The 17633-nt window shown below is 40.2% G+C and overlaps 1 protein-coding gene across 1 annotated transcript; it reads right to left on the reverse strand.

Moving 5' to 3' along the window:
• Positions 1-1498: 1498 nt before the first annotated feature.
• On the reverse strand, positions 1499-16673 carry LOC103470946 (endothelin receptor type B-like). Its single transcript, XM_008419674.3, has 8 exons — positions 16411-16673; positions 11073-11527; positions 8840-8952; positions 8538-8742; positions 5892-6041; positions 5019-5152; positions 4789-4897; positions 1499-3947 (listed from the first exon to the last, which is right to left on the reverse strand). Exons 2-8 carry the CDS (start codon positions 11472-11474, stop codon positions 3807-3809), a joined length of 1254 nt encoding a protein of 417 aa, XP_008417896.1. The 5' UTR covers positions 11475-11527; positions 16411-16673; the 3' UTR covers positions 1499-3806.
• Positions 16674-17633: the final 960 nt, after the last annotated feature.

The raw sequence follows: 17633 nt of genomic DNA on the forward strand, positions 1-17633 counted from the left end.
TTTTCCTTAGATTTAATCTTGGATTCTCTCTTCACACAAGCTTCTTGGAATTTGCTCCACGGAGCATGATATCTGGGTGTCATGCAAAATCATTTTATACCCTGGAGATGTAGGACGATTGGATGTTTTTCTCGGATGATTCATGAAAATAGATGGAAACCAAATGTAACTTTCCCCTCAAATGAAAGAAAGATGTAGCCCATTACAGACGTGATAATAGCAAGAGGTCACTGCTCCTGAAACTAAAACTATTTTACTAAGACAATGGAAAATAGGATCCATGTTGAATATCTGGTCCATCATGTTACTCAAAGACCAAACCAAATTGTGATTTGTTATGACCGCTTCCTAAAATATTTCAAGTTTTTTTTTTTAGCCAAGAGATTTCATCTGAAGTGATTAAAAATGACGCCTTGTCATTTCTTGTGACAGTCCACCGCAAAGCAGTAATTGATTAAAAAGTGGAACAAAATAAAACCAGTGGTGCACATTTGTACAACTGCTGATTCAATGTTTCGCAAAGCCACAGGAATAACAGCTAGCAAGCCTTTTGTTCATTCTGGAGAGTAAGCGAAACAAAAAACCCGCTCTTTGTCAGATTGGAAAAAGAACAAAAGTGTTTAAATTTTGCCTCACACTGTAGAATGTATTTTGGTTTGGACTTTAAGAAGGCCAAACCAAAATACATACGCAGGTCTGGCTGTGAAAGTAGTTAATGAACACGAACTTATTTCCTCATCTTAGGAAGTATTCACACCAAAAAAGTGAACTTTGGTCCCCTTAAATTCCTAGGGCTCGGTTCGGTCGAAGTGAACTCCGGTGCGGTTTAAATGCGGATGTGTGAACGCCGAGCAGACTGGACTTCAGCTCAGGGCATTCTGGGTAAGTACAACCTACACCAACGCCAGTCTAGCATTAGCGGAAGGAATGGCTCATGGTCTTTTAGCAAAGACAAACAAGAAATCCATCAGCCATTAAAATCTGACGCTACTCCATTTTGTTTACGTTTCTTGAAGAAGGAAGTTCCGCTCCGTGTCTCATTCAGGAGTTTTTTTCTTCAGCGGTTCTTAGTCCAGCGCCACCACAGGCGAGGAGGGGAACAGGTTTTTCAAAGGGTTTGGTTTGTTTCACACGGTACTGAAAATTTAGGAAATTTTGTAATTTCGATCCCCAATCGAACTGAGTCTACCGTATTATCAGGTATGAAAACATCCTCAAATCTTCTGCAGCCTCTAGCAAGTTTGTGTCCCCAAGAAAGTAAATAGGAAAGTACAAATAAAACTTCTCAAGGCTTTCTTCTTGCTACTCGCCTATAAAAGCCAGATTAACAAAGTGAACAACCAATAGTTGTCTTGGAAACTGATTCTCCATCATAGCTCTGTTGACACCGCAGAGCTACCTTTAGCCTCTTAGTCGTTTTCCTGATAAATTCTCAAAGGCCGTCATGTCTTATTAGGTTGCCGTTGTGTGAAAGCCACTGTAAATAAGTCAAACAACACACAGTATAAAATACTATTTATTAATGTATACACTTAACAAAATAGTACTGTATAAATGTATTTAAATGACCAAGGCCTTTACAGTATTCACATATATTTTCATGTTCAACCTCACACATCACTCAGTAAAGACTGTAGCAAAACCACTCTAAGTCTCCTTCACTGGGTTTCATTCACATGTGGCTAAAAGCAGATATAAAAAGTTCCATGAATCACATTCAGCTACTGATTTAACTATGATGCAAAAAATAAGAAGACTTTATAAAGGGTAAAGAAAACAACACGGGAATATATCAGCTCTATTTATAAAACCAAAAGAGTTTCATTAAATGCATAATTTAATAAGTTTCTTAGAAACAAAGCGATAAATTGTTTTGGAAGAAATTGACAAAAAAAAAAAACAACTTGATTAATGTTTTCAATATATTTTGTTAAAACTGTAAAATGCATATGAACAATTGAAACCAAATATTTAGAACCGATAAGAAGAGACAAAGCCTTTTTTAATTTCTGATGATTAAACATTTCCTGTTTGATGTCAGCTTGGATTTCCCAAATTATTTGTTTACTAAATACTAAAATAATAAAATTTCTATTAGTTTTTTAAATTACTTCATAAGTTTACGCTGCAAAAACACAAAATGTTGCCAAGTATTTGTGGGCCAGTTTCTAGAGCAAATATCTTAGTACAAGTTAAAGTACACTAAACTAACTCACAGGTAACTTTTCAGCAAAATATGGAAGCTTATTTTAAGTCAAATATATATTAATATTGATGAAAAATTTCTAGTTTTAAGTTTTACTTATAATATGGTAAAAATGTCATGTTCTACTGGCAGATTATTTCACTTACAGACAACAAAGTCGATGTTTTGAAGTGAAGAAATGTAAACGTCCAAGTTTGAGGAAAGTAAAAAAAAATAAAAATCCTTAAAACGTTTTGGCATTTATCAGATAGAAATCATTTTGATTATCCTAACTGACCTAAAACAGGAAATGTTTAATCTGGTTTAATGTGAGGCAGTGAGAAATAATAAAAAAGGTTGTCTTATTTAAACACAATGTATAGAAATGACAATAATAAACACTATATCCAAATACCTGGTTTCAACCGTGTAAATGAAGGACTCCCAGGTTCAAAGATGGATGACAAAGTCAGCAATCATGTCTTTAAAAAAAAAGGGGAAAAAAAGCCCAAAGTTTTCCCAGAATCCCCCTGCTGCGAGGGCGACAGTGGGAAAATATTTGGTGCTTTTATGACCACAATGCAGTTCAAGAGACTCTTAAAACGTCCAGTCAGCTGCATACACTTTCATTTCTTAAATCTTTTAAATAGCGCAACATAACAAGTTCCAGCAACAATCATGTCTTTGCGTTGGCAGCTTAGTCTGACTCAGGTGAATGGCCTCGGGAAGGCGAAGCGGACGCCTCGCTGGGCGGAGGGGCTTACACAAGCCCTTCATGTTCCTCGTGCTACATTCACAGAAAAATAGAAGCTACATTGTCATACGAGGATCATATGGTGTTTTTCTCGTTTTCCTGGACGACAGCAGCCCTCTTGTGACTGAAAGCAGAGATAAAAAGGATTTCTGCTGAGCCACTCTCCACATGACTGGGAGATTCACAGTAAGGGCCCCCGATTCTTTTTTTTGTTTCTCTTTTTCATGCCGGGAGATTCCGTGAACTCTGAGCACGGACTGCGTCTTTTGCCAGATAAGGCGGCGCGCTGGTCTTTGATGTCTCGGCAGCAGCGATGCCTCTGAGATGCGGAGACTCTCAAAGGCTCCAGTCCTTTGAGTCTCGAATGACTGTGTCACGGTTTCCCCTGCGAGGTATTACAGCATCACCGGTAGGGCTGATTGATCAGCGCTCGTTCGTACTCCAAGCACTGCAGCTAGACATAGGCTAAAGTCTGTATTCTACATGTAAATAACCCTGTACACACATTTACAAGTGGCTTGACCTAACTCTACTTCATCTGGTCCATTGAGAGGCTTTGTATCCTCAAACACATTCATGTAGCGTTGGTTGGTGGCGTGAGTTACAACGGCTTGAACAGGTGACAATCCTGTAGTTTCATTCTCCACCTTTGGGTCGATCACAGTCTTTCAGTCTGCAGAAGGAAAACGAAACAAAACCCCTTCAGCCTGGATCATCCTTATCCCACTTCTGACTCCAAAGTGATGGTGTGTGTGTTGGCAGTGACACAGCTGTTTCTCCGGGTGGGAAAGCAGATTCTGGGGAATATCTGTCCGGTTTGGTTGGACGGCGCGGCGAGAGAGAGAGAGAGAGAGAGAGAGTGAGTGTCTATGAAGAGCTTGTGTACTTCTGACTGGAGCGGGAGCTGGTGCGGTCCAGTCCGTTGCCATGGCAAGATCCCTTCCAGCGTCCTCCGGAGCAGCGGTCGTCCAGAGGAGACGTCCTGTAGCACCAGCAGCACAGGCAGGACTGCAAGGCAAAAACGAGAGCCGTCAGTAAATGTATCGTGCTTCATAGAAGTTTTTGCAATCTTAACAAGGGTTGGCTACTAACAAGGTTAGTTTACTTAAGTACATTTTTGGAAAAAAAAATTTACTTTTAAGAGTAGTTTTACTACAATATCCTTTTTACTTGGGTAACTTTATCATGACGTATCGCTACTCTTACTTGAGTAAAATTTCTATTGTGAGTAACTTCACTGAATGAGGAACAAGCTCGTTTTAACCATAAGTTCACCAGACGCCGACACACACCTGCAGTTTTTGTTGGTTTTATTTTATATTGAAACAAATTTAGAAAAATCTCTTTTCTCTGATTGTTTTGTAATCATGTTATTTATGAGTTATTTTCATTTTGACCTTTAAAATATAAACATTTCCAAATAACTTCATATTTCAGTCCATCTGATGATGACATTTTTAATTATTTGACAACTGATAATATGATCAGAATCTTTACCAAATACTTTTTTACTCTTACTTGAGTAATTTCTTGGACGGATACTTTTTACTTTTACTTGAGTAAAAATAAGTTGTACTAATTGTTGCCTGCTCTGCCAGCCTCTATTCTTAACATTTTGTCACACAACCACAAACTGCAGTGTTTGATAAGGTGTATCGTATTGTATCATTTATCGTGATAAGGACTTTTGATTTATTATTGTCACCATAAATTCCTAATACTGACATTGAGTCAAGGGGGCTGAATACAAATTTTTACACAGCCAGAGTTGACAGTGTGACATGACGAAATGGGAAAACTGCGTTTGCTTCCAGCGCCCTTTGTTTAAAGCCAAAGCGATCCTCCTTACCTGGAAACAATTTTTAAACTTCTGGCTGACAAAGTAGAGGGCAATCGGGTTAATGCAGGAGTTTAGAGAGGCCATGTTGATCCCGATGTAATCCATCACCAGAAGGAAGCTGACAGGAGCAGGAAGAGGGCAGAGTTTACTGTAAAGGCTTCAGGAAGCCGGAGAAATGGAGAACAATGTGCTCTTATGAGGCTTTCTCCGGGTGTCGAGGTGGAAATCTGCTTTCCTACCTGAGCAGCTCGCAGCGGTTGGGGTCATTTTCGTCGTAGACGGTTTTCTTCAGAATGCGGCTGAGGTGGAGCGGCAGCCAGCAGAAAGCAAAGATCAGCACCAGGCAGAACACCGTCTTCGCCACTTCCCTCCGCTGCACCAAACGCACACAGAGGAACGTAAACACGGGGTTTCAGCGGAGAACGTCTTCACTGCTTTAGAAAGCCCTGAAGGTCTTTGTTTTTTTTATTAACATAGACTCCTCAAAAGCTAAAGCTAACAGCTAGTCGGAGCAAGTTAAAAATGTGATGTCTGTTTATGCAAAAGGTATTTTGTAGAAGCGTAGATACGCGTTAGGTTTATCTGTGAGCCTTGAATCATCTTTATACAGGCAAACTGGAGACTTTTAGAAAGCTAGTCACAAATAAAGTTAAGTACACCCTCTGCCAGTGTTGTTATATCTCATTATTTAACAAACACATCTAACCTGAAGAGTGCAAAAACACAAAAAGATTGGCGTTATTTCTAAACGCAAAGCCAAAAGTAAAACCTGCTGTGAAAAGCCAACCATGTTTTTACTGCTTTACTAGCAAGTATGTAAATCAACAATAATTAACTAATCATCAAATATTCTGTCCCCACTAAGAGGAATCTACTATTTTCACTTCTCATACCGATATCTGATGCGGATCGTATCGACCGATACGATCCGATACAGAAAGACATTGCTGCATCGACTTAAAACGTTTCCTTTTTTAAACACACAAATTTATGGAATTGTAATTTTATTTGATAACTTAAATGCCCCAGTAGCTTCTTCACAAGCTTGGCCTTTTAGGCTCAGCTGAACTCTACTGTCAGGTTCTTTCTGTGTTTTTTTTGTTCCTGCACACCTGTTTCATGTGGTCGTTGAGTGCGATCCGCATGCCTTTCTTGCGACTGAGCATCTCGCAGGACATGAGGGTGTAGAAGACGCCGGTGCAGGCCAGCGGGAGGCAGAAATAGAAGCCGAACAACCACCAATCTTTAACTTCCTGGTACAGCTGGCAGAAAAACACGCACACACACACTATTAGTTTTGGCTAAAAAATAAAGCACAAATCATTTCATTCTGGTGTAAAGGCTTCAGATTAAAGGACGAAATGCAGAAATAGGCTGTGAATGCAGTCTCAAAGAAATGAGTTAATAAATTATCCTCATAGACTCTCAAACTGCATAAAAAGATCCAAAGTAGAGTTTTAATGCTCGACTTTTTGCTCCAATAATTCAAAACTGGATTCAAAAACACGTTTAATTATGATCCTCCTTCTTTGTTCGGAAAAGAAACTGCAAAAAGTTTCCTCTGCAACATGAACGTCTGTTCATTATATAACGCTTTGTTTACCCCCCCCCAAATGTAAACCTTTAACTCCGGGTCTTTCCCTCTGAATTAAAGGGGTCACATGTTTGACATTTCTTTCCAATTTCCTCCTTCCTTACGAGTTCACCACGAAGATCACGAGAGGCCGTCACATCAGGGTGATTTACACGCAGCAGCACCTCGTCGGGCTCTGTGATTGCTTTCTGGCAAAGACAAAAGGGAGGCCCTGATTAAACGGACCGAGCGTCCGGGGCGCTCGTAGCGCCGACGCGAACCGGTTCTGTTGGAACCAGAAAGCAAACACCAGGTGCACACGCTGAACGCCGTCCAGAAGGTTCTCTCCTTACCGCTATGCTGCAGAAATTAAAAATAAAAAACCCATTCATGCAAAGTTACAATCATCCCAGCTGATCTGCTCTTCCCTCCACGAAAGAGAAAAGCAGTGCAGCTCTTGTAAATACTGAAGTCACTCGTGTTTTCATGAGTTTTCTTCCTCCCTATCTGAGTTCCTGATAGATAATCCCCCCAGCGCCTGGTACGGTCAATGTCAGAAGCTGTTTGTCTTCCTGTTTTACCTCGGCGTTGCACACGAATAACCTTTGCTAGCCGCTTCCTCCTGTTATTGCTGGACCAAAAATCTAATTAACTACATTACGGATTACTTAGAGGCCCGCGCAGCGACGGGGCTGGCTCTGACGATAACCTCTCATCGCATTCCCAACACTCTTCCAATGTTTTTACGTCATTATTCACCAGACGCGCGGCTGCCAAAGCCTGAACGCTGAGCCTGCGAAAAACGCTAAACCGACATGATCAGTGTGACGAATTTGGTGGGAAGGTGAAGGAGTTGCTTCAGTGGAGGACAAGGTTCATGAACTCTGCAGTCCATGCAGTTTGTTGTCTCCAAACTCTCCTTTTGTGGGTGTTTAAGATCAGGATGTAAAATGTATAACACAAGTGACCAAACATATGACCTAATCATCTTTTTCTCTTATTTACATTTTTGGGGATTTTTAAGTGCCTTCCTTCTGCCCAGATTTATCCCCAACCCAAACTGATTGGCCAAAATTATTGATCATTTTTGTGACAATTGCAAACATTTCTGTGGAAGAATTTTGACCCCACTGTTCTTACTGAATTGTTTATTTTTAGCCTGTTTTAGATTTAAGTCCAGACTTTGACTCTCAAACATTTGTGGGAACAGAGATTTCCCTCAAGGTTAACCGCTCGTATGGATCCATGCAGAAGCAGCACTGTGCTCTTTTTTATTTGTTTGTTTGTTTACTTTGTTTTAATATAAGGAGGAAGGACTTTAAGGAAATGTGCAAGATCAAGAACAGGAGCGTTTGAACCAGGATATTTGCCTTAGCCCACAATTATTAGATGTAGGAAGTGAATCAAACGCCGTTCATATTTGACTTCACAAAATGTGTCATCTTTACTCCGCTGCTCACTAATATTAGTGCCGGGACTTTCACCCGTTAATTTCAATTAGTTAATTACATTTTTACATTTGACGCGTTTACAAATGTCAACGCCATTAATCACATTTTTCTTTTTCACATACAAAATGTTCTGGCCGGAACATTTGTGTTGCGTTTCCGGTACACCCAAAAATCTGACGCACAAGCGTCGTCCGCAAACAAAGATGCTTTTCTTGTTTGCTACAAAAACAATCTAACTGGACTGTCGTTGCGTGAACGTTGTGCTAAAGAGGGCTAGCCAGTCAACAAAGGAAATCGAGTCCACAGCAGCATCTCAATGCTAAGCATGTAGCTGCAGCACAGACGTCTGCAATGATGATGTCAGCATCCTGTCGCAATAAAATCTCCCAGAAGTCCCTGCACTGAACAATAATATTCCTGTTTTGAGACCATTTTCAAGTAATATGAAGCTAATGGCAAAATAATGCAAGATCACAGTCTGAAAGATATTGCAGTAAGTATTGTTGCTGAGCTCACATGTCTATTTATTCAATAATTCAGGAGCAAAACGGTTTGTTGAGTTGAAAAATGATGCTGGTTTTATTAATTAAAATGCTGGCATTAATTCCAGACTCTGATTAAAAACCTTAATCGAGTCCCACCGCTAGTTGAACTGCGATAAACCGTAATGTTTGGAACATGAATTGAGGGAAAAAGACATTGATCACCTGCGTCAAGCAGGATGAACAACGTACCTTCATGAAGCTGGTGGCCTGCTCCGGGTGTAGCAGGCAGATGCGCAGCTTGTTGCCTCTGTACGACATCTCTATCATGTCGAAGGCCACCGCCTCGGGGACGGCCAGCACCACGGCAACCATCCAGATCACGGTCACCTCCATGGCCTTCCACAGGGGGATCCCCATGCCCTTCACCCGGCTCCACGAGATCACGGCGTGGTAGCTGAAAACCGTTCAGACGCAGTCGCTCAAATGTGCCCACAGTGGTGGTCAGTAGGGAGTGTGCGTGTGTGCGTATGGGTGTGCATGTGTGCGCTCACCGGTCAATGCTGAGGGCACACAGGCTGAGGACGGTGATTCCCACTGAGGCTTTCTGGATGAACGGGATCAGCTTGCAGACGTGCACGCCGAACGGCCAGTCCTCGGCTAGGAGCTGCGGTAGAAACAATAGAAACTTGTAATAAGAGAGACGTCGGTACCGCCTGTGCAAACACACACACGGATCTCTCAGAGGTTCACTTAGGGCTCCCTCTGTCTTTAATTCTTCCAAAATGAATTTAGTCGAGGCCAAAACCCACAGCCGAGGGCCGCTCCTCGCTGAGGGCTGCAGGGGGGGACAGGTTCAGTTCTGGTCTGGACTGAGCAAGGAATAACAAATAAGACCACATGTTTAATTATTCTAAATGTTTTAATGGGTATTAAATAGCCATCATCTAAAAGGAGATCGAGATATTCTCTTTGTCTTTGTTGCTACTTTGGCAAAATGAACAAACTTAAAAGTCTATTTTGTTTTTAATTCTCTGGAAAGAGAAAAGACATTTCAGGTGATGTTTACAGAGCCGGTTTGTGAGGCTGTAACATCACCTAAAACTCACAACGAGGGACGAGGTTGGTAATTGTATTTTTGACAAAACTTCAAAAATCATATTTATGGTTCATAAATAAATTCCGACCCAACAAACTGATTTCTGATTTTTTTTTTTTTTTTTTTGGATGGTACATTAACATTTCCCAGCTGCTCTGACTGTGATGTAGCTCAAACCCCCTTGTGACATCCATCCACTGGTTGCTATAGCGACGCTTTCTTCCTCTTTCAGCGTCTAAACAACTTGTAACTCTTATATTGATCGAGTCCCGTCTGTCGCTTTATTGTTCCTATTTGAAACGCTGCCAAACAAATTATTTAATCGTAGCCGGAGCGCCATCTATTGTAACGTCCCGATCCGATATTGATATTGAATCTATATTAGACTAAAAATAAGTATCGGATTACGTTGTGTTGTGATTATTCTCTTCTCGTGTAATAAAAGGACAGATCTTCCCATGACTGCTGCGGTGTCAGGAACCCGCCCGGCTCTTATCTTGTTTGTTTTTGTGTTTTTTTTTTCTTTTTGGATGGACTGTGTTTGAAACGAACTGCGTCGCGTTTCTCTGCTGTGAAAATAAAGTCTGATTTTTGTATTCAATGGAGCAGAAGAGGATTTTTGTTTCTTCCAAAGCAACTCAAGTCCATCTTTCTTTTACTGTGCTTGAACTACATAGATATTTGACACATATTTATTTGGTAAAATGTTGAAATTTATGAAAGTACTTTCTGCAAGAACATCATGTGATTGCGTTTGGGACAAATATTTCATTTACGTAATACAGATGAAGTTATTTTTTATGAATTTCACTCATAAAATCTGTATGACAGATTTGACATTTTTAGTGGCTCTTTAAGGTGAAATGTTTCTGAAGATTTGGTTTCCTTCAAAGAGCCGTCACTCCCATCGCTAGCTGACGGTCGGTTATTGCAGTCACGTGAATTATCAACCTTTGTCGCAGGTTTGTGGAGAAATTTTGAGATCTGTTTTCTCAGAAATCTGGTTTTCCGAGTGCCGGTGTCCACACAGCCGTTCCTTCTCCACTTCTTTTTTTGACATCATATAAAACGACTCAAAACTCCCCCGAGGAGGCTTGGTCGTGGTTTTGTTTGGGTAAACTTTACAGATTTTGAAAACCATTTTTCTCTTTTCATTACTTCGTGTTGATTCATCACATAAACCCACCCCCACACCCCCTCCTCACCCCCCCGATGGGGACATGTGGGAGTTTGAGTCTGTAACATAAAAAAAAAATCACAATCTCGTAATTCATATCCCTCAACTTTAAATCCACGTTTTTCTGCCACAGACGTGCATTTCAACACAAGCTGAACTTTTAACCCGATGATAATAAAAAGTTAATATGAAAGGCCTGATCGCTGGATGAGGTTAAAGGAAACATTTGACATTTGTTTGATTTTTTTAATTTATTTTTTGGGAAAGCATTCTGCTTCAAAATCACATTAAGCTGGAACCAGAGTCAGACTTGTATGATAAATATAAATGATTAAGAGCATAAAAGTCCTGGTTTCTTAATTATTATTGATGTGAATTAAACAACTAGGACCTTTATTGTAACTTAATAACGATTTCCAGAGAGTCTAGGTTGTTTTTCGTGGCCTTTGTCCCATTAAAAACACCCAGAAGGGAAACTGGAGTCAGACGCAGACGTCACGTTGAAGTCTACCTTGTACACGTTGATGGGGATGGCGATGATGATGTACAGCAGGTCTCCGAGTGCCAGGCTGCCAATCAGCACGTTGGGTCCGTTCCTCATGCACTTATTCCTGTAGATGATCCTGAGCAGCGTCGAGTTGCCGATGATTCCCACCACAAAGATCAGGCAGGAGATGATGGTGTTCACGTACTTGAAGGCGTGTCTGATCTCCGTCGGCTTGACGCACATGGGCGGGTACGGCCTCCGCGGGCGGTCCGGCTGCGGCGGCGGGAGCTGGACGGACACGTTGCCCTCGGAGGGCTCCAGGGGGTCCGGGACGCTCTGGGAGTCGCGGGCCGACCTCGAGGCCCTGGCCTCCGCCGCCGCCAGGAGACACAGCAGCAGCACGACGGCCCTCGTTCTCACAAACATGTCGACGATCGCTCACAGGCCCGCCGGGGATTCGGTCCGTCCAAACTCTGATCCTGCGAGGAGAAACACAGCGAGTGTCGCGTTGAGCAAAGAGCAGCGTGTTTTTGCCGAGTGTGTTTAGGAGAAATGGACAAAATTTTGAGGAAATGAGGACTCTAATAGTTTTAAATGATCTCACTTTGAGTCAAAGTCTTCCTGAAAAACCTCAAGAGTTCAGAGTTCTTCCTCAGGACTACACGTATCGGCAAACACGCAGCATTTCCAAGTTATTTTGAGAAAACACATCAAGTATTTTTTGGTCTAGTTCACTTATTTAGTCTAGTTCTTATTTCTAGTTCACACTTTGAAATAAGACAAAGCCGGCTTACAAGTAACTTTTCAGCGATGTATAGGAGCTTGTTTTAGGTCAACAATTCCTTAATATTGATGAAAAAACATTCTAGTTCCACTGGTAGATTATTTCACTTATAACAAGACATTTTTCTCATGTTATAAGTGAAATAATCTGCCAGTGGAACTAGAGCGTTTTTTTAAAGTCAGTATTAAGGAATTGTTGACTTAATAAAGGTCATATATGTTGCTGAAAAGTTTCTTGTAAGTTAGTTTTGTTTTATTTCAAGTCTTAAGATATTTGGACTAGAAACTAGACAGAAATACTTGGTAAGATTTTATGTTTTTGCTGTGAATGAGTTTGTTATTGCTGCGGTTTTCTGTGAAACATACAAGAGAGCCAAAACAAGCCACACATTTCTTTCATAGAACCTAATGATTTTTGTGACTGCTGTCTTGTAAAATCTAGATTTAAATTGTATTTATATGTTTTTCTATTACCTAAGGAACGAAAATCCATAGATGTTGCTATTCATGTTTCAAACGGGGCCCATTTGTTTGAACTGTTGAATCTTTTGTTGCTTAGAGAAAGTGTGGTGCTTAGTTTGACCTTTCACACCTGCAGCCCAAAAAATCACCATGACAACCAGCACTTTTGGATGTAGAAATCTGACTCCATGACATTAAGATTTAAACTTAGACACTCAAAATAGTGACAAAATAAGAGATCTTAAACGGTGATTAGAGAATTTTTTTTTTGTGCTTTAAAAAACAACTATTTTTCAAAATAAGAGACTTATTTTTATATATATTAAATTTCTGCAAAAGTAGGTCTCAAAGCACTCATGGACATAAACTAGTGACGTAAAATGAATCATACATAGATGATAACAGATGATTTTCAAAGTAAAAGTCGAGCCACCAGGGGGGGCTAGAGGAGTCTCAGGAAACTTAAGGGAAGATACGAAAACGTAAAATAAATTTAAACTAATTCATTTTTACATATTTTTTTGATTTTTAATTTAAAAAAAACCCTAATATTTTCAAATCACTATTGTTAAAAATACAAACTAAAATAATTTATTGAAATGTTATTTACCGTGACTGGCTGCCGGTCAAATATCTCAAGCGGTTTTGCACGGCCAGCTAAAATCAAATGCTACGAGGCAGCATCTATGCTAAACACGTGTAATAATTATTGAAAGTAGAGAATGAACGTGAGAAAAGCATTCTAAAAATGTATGTTTCTTTACATATTTTGTCTCCATCCAGAAGCTAACACTGTTTGGGAGCCGCTGGGTTAGAGAGCGTAAGGAAAACTGGTTCAGAAGTCAATGTGGCTCCACAGAACAACGCGGATTTATGATAAATGTTACTGCAAATTTAACGGCAAAGGGGTAAATCTTGTACATGAAGCTGTACCGACTCATGACATCAGTAATGCCTGCTTGTTCTCAGATCTTTTTCACCCTACAAGATTTGATTTTGTGTTAATTTTTAGAATATTATCTCCTGCATTTCATAGTGCCTAATAAAGTTTTATTTCTACTTTTAGAAACAGTCATTTCATAGACTTTGTATCACAGGTCTGCTAACAGACTGTATAATGATGATCTGAACTCCTTGTTTGGTGGCTTAGCCTCAGAAATTAGCTTGCAGCTAAAATAAAACCACAGAAGCAAGATGTTGCCTACAGCTGTCTTCAAGTGATTCTCTCTGAATTGAAAATGGATGGGAGGAGGAAAACAAAAATCCCTGTGCTTTACTACTGCCTTTTAAAATCATTTGAGCCTTTTTCACAGTAAGTGTTATCAGTTACCAGCTTGCTTATCCAGCCACATAATACGAGGAACATGCAACGACTCTATTTCTGATATCTGAGCTAAGAACCAAAGCTCTGCTGGAAATCTAACAAAACTTTGTATCAACTGCTTTGAGTCCCTGCTTTGCTCCAAGAACACCCATAATGTGTCCAACACGCAATCCTAATCTTATCATGCACACTGTGTTTTCTCTGTATGCTACAGCAGCGTAAGTTTCAGTAAAAATACCACCATGTCACTGCATTAGTACAAACTTTAAACAAAAATAAAATGTCATTGCTTTCATTTAATCCACAAAAGCTACAATTATTCCCACTGCAGCTGAAAAGCACAACACACTGACCATTAACCTTAAACCCAAACACTGGAAGCTCATAGCTTGATTTAAACTGGTTTCTAAAGGAAACCAGGAAACCCTGGATCTCAAGTACAGAAGGAGGAGAGCTCCAGGTGAAACAATAACCAGGTGTGTCTGAAAAACTCTCCAAGTCAGTGAAATAATTTGAAGTTGTAAAATAAAGCAGAACCCTGTGTAGTCGTATCGACATGGGAGGCACATGAGAAAACTTTTAGGGTTTTGTCAGAAGCCTCACAGCAGCATTTTAAACGACTTGCAGCCGTTCCGGAGAGGCTTTACTAAGGTTTGCGTTTGATGCTCTGCAGTAATCCGAGCGCGATGAAACAAAAGCAAGAATAATTGTTTCCAGTTCAGGACGTGAGAAAATGTGGCTCACTTTTCTCAGATGATAAAAACAGCCACGAACCAGAGACCTGACGTGTGCATCTGAAAGTAAAACCAGAAGCTGAAGGTTCCCAACAGAGGACTGAACCGAAGAGCCGCAAGATCCAAATGTGGAAAGGGAAAACAGCAAAACCCATCCGAGTTATGCTAATGGAAAGTTGAGTGAAAGGAAAACAACGAATGACAATGACACAAACTCACCTGATCTAGTGTCGTCAAGAGGAAGATTTTTCACAATAAATCTGAAAAACTGAAATTTTCAACAACTGTAGGTTTACGTGAGCGACACGAACACTAAATCAAAATCTAAATTCCTAGCACGATAAGAAATGTATCATGATAAACGATAAATGACTATCCTGTGAGCAACAGTCATTAAAATTAATTTAAACAAATACTTAAAACAATTCACGCACACTCTGCTTAATAAGTCTACGCATCATACAGCCTTACATTTGTAATTAGTGCAATAGATGAATGTTTCAATAAAATTCCAACTCTGACCGAGATATTAAAAGCGCCCCGAACATCCACACTAGACCAAAATTAATAAAACGGCGAACACAAAGTCACACAAAGCGCGTCATTTTCATAGAACAAAATAAAGGAGCTGGGGGGAAGAAAGCTGAATAAATGAAGTTCAGTGTGTGTGTGTGTGTGTGTGTGTGTGTGTGTGTCCGCTCTTTGTGACAGAGATCCTTTATGGGGTTTTTGTGGACAGATTTTGGCTCTGAGCCTCTGTAGAATCATGTGTGTCCATAAAAACCGCCAAGGGGCATCTGAGGCCGAACAGGCGGTGGGGTTGTGACGGCCGCAGACACTGGAGCGTCGGCGACGAACACGTTCACACAAACAGAGCCTCTCTGCACAGGCCTTTATATGATGGCAGAGGTCGGTGCTGAAAACGCACGTCCTCCTTTATACGTTCCAGTGCAAAATAACAAACGGCACAACAAAACAAAACAAGGACGACTGCTGTTCATCGCAGCATTCGGACGATTCGATGCGCGCATCACAAGAAACCAGTTTTGATTTTTTTTGGCCAAAGTCTGTGTAAATATTCCCTCCTGTGAATGATGCCTTTGTGTTGGGTAACATGGCGGCTCGTTATCGTATATTAGAGCAGGGTTTTCTGATTTAATTAGGAAGCTCGATCCTTTTATTCTATTAAAAACCATCCCTGACCTTTAGCTCTGATGGCTTTTTTTTTTGTTTTAAGAAATTAAGGAAGGAAAAAAAGTTGGCTGAAAGAGCGGATGTGGGGAGATTTTTGTTGGTGGTCAGAACATGTGTGACCTGATTGAGGTCAGGATAGAGGCGTATAAGAGAGGTGAGTGTTGAAAGTGTTTTTTTTTAAGAAACCTGCAGAGGGAGAAGAAGAAGCTTTCCTGCTGCAGAGTTTATAAGAGCAAAAGGAGGAGAAGGCATGCAGTGGAAAAATAAAAGTGAAAAGAAAAGGCTGATATCTGCACTTCTGCAATCAGCAAATAGCTGGAGCACCGTTCCAAATCACATTTAAAATGTACATAATTGATTCGATTTAATCTGTGCAAAAAATGAAAAGCTAAAGTTGGTTTCCGAATATAAAGATTTCTAAAGTGTATTATTTTTTTGAAACAGAAGTAAAACATGACTTTGGTGACAAAATCTGTTAAACTGAACGACGTTATGACTACATCGACTGCAGAAGTCCGCAAAACAAAATAAGTTTTTATCGAATAATAATGTATGTGAAATATGCTATAACAGATTTATGTTTTTTGCATTAAAATGTAAAAATGTCCATCCCATTTAAATAAAGCTTTTGGGATATTTATTTTTGCTGTGTTTATGCAGTTGTCATCGATACTAAAGTAAAATTAAAATAAAATAATTGCAACCTTTATATGATTAATCGGTTTCATGCAAAGTTATGATTGCTAAAAGTTAGAAATCAGTAAATAAATAAATCCCACATATTCATACATTCAATCAGAAATGCAACAAGTGCCTGTGATGAGCCACATTTCCAGCAGTTAGAGAGGAAATCAGACACACTTACGGATTTCCAGAGTCACGGTGTCAGTGTTGGGGGTCAACCTATTCGCATTAATGTTCCGCGCACAGTCGATCTAATCACATCGATCGTTTTGTCATTAATTAACGAACATTTGAAATAGCGCCGTCCCGGAGTTAAAGATCCCAGTTCCTCCTCCTCCTCCAGCAGCAGCAGCAGCAGCAGAAACAGACGATCCTCCTCCTCTCTCTGCACCTTCTGAGCTCCGCCGCTGCATCGCTGCTTTTATAGCTGCAAGCCAGGAGGCTGCAGGAACAACCAATCACAGCCCAAACTCGACCATCCTTCCTTCTGCGAGAATCAGTCCATCCATCCATCCGTCTTCTTTACACCCTTGTCCCTCAGTGGGGTCGGGAGGGTTGCTGGTGCCCATCTCCAGCTAACGTTCCGGGTGAGAGGCGGGGTTCACCCTGGACAGGTCGCCAGTCTGTCGCAGGGCGTGAATCAGTCTGAACGCAAAATAATTTTTCAACTTTCTAACTTTTACAGATGTCATAAAAAAAGTAATATAAACAAACTCCACCATATCCACTTTGATGTTTGTAAAACCAGACAGAAACTTTTATTATCGTCTTTCTAGAACATGGTGGAACTTTTCATGTTCCCCTCAGTGACGAAAGATTTAATGAGTTTATTTTCAGGACACTGTAAATCAAGTTATTTTGCGGAAGATAATTAAAATGAAAAATCTTCTACAATTACCCAATTAAACTGTGATAATTTGGATACCACTTTTTTCTGAGCAGGAATAAGGCTAGCTGTTTACCTATAAAATAAATAAATCAGTTAAATTGTAATTATTGAGATAGTTTTAGTCCTCTGGTTTGTGAAAATAAGTTACAGGAAACGGATAAACCTTTTAAATCTGTCCCACCAAAGCAGAATGTGGATGTTTTGCCCGGCGACCGAAGTTTGGATGTTCCATTCATAAATAAGCAACTGCTTCCGGGAAGCTTGTAGCTAGTTGGACGCTTAGCTTTAGCACAAGCTAAGGTTGGTAAAGTTGTATTCAGCACAAAATTATTGACCCAAAAACTCATTATTGTTATTGGTAATTTGTTAATGAACACCTTTCCAAACTAACGTGCTTGACCGAACGTGAAATATTTTTTTATTCAAACATTAGCAGTGCAGCTGAAGCTGATTAGCTGATATTAGCTTCCGCGGCATCCAAACTTTAGTCATGCCAGCTACAATCAACGAGGTGA

Source organism: Poecilia reticulata, chromosome 10 (assembly GCF_904066995.2).
Source record: "Poecilia reticulata chromosome 10, P_reticulata-male-v2, whole genome shotgun sequence".
Lineage (NCBI taxonomy): Eukaryota > Metazoa > Chordata > Actinopteri > Cyprinodontiformes > Poeciliidae > Poecilia > Poecilia reticulata.

Coding starts and splice junctions, on each gene's coding strand:
- LOC103470946 (XM_008419674.3), bottom strand. CDS start 11,474: ATGTTTGTGAGAACGAGGGCCGTCGTGCTGCTGCTGTGTCTCCTGGCG. Junction 8,743..8,839: donor TGTGCCCTCAGCATTGACCG/GTGAGCGCACAC, acceptor AACGGTTTTCAG/CTACCACGCCGTGATCTCGT. Junction 5,153..5,891: donor TCAACGACCACATGAAACAG/GTGTGCAGGAAC, acceptor CGTTTGGTGCAG/CGGAGGGAAGTGGCGAAGAC.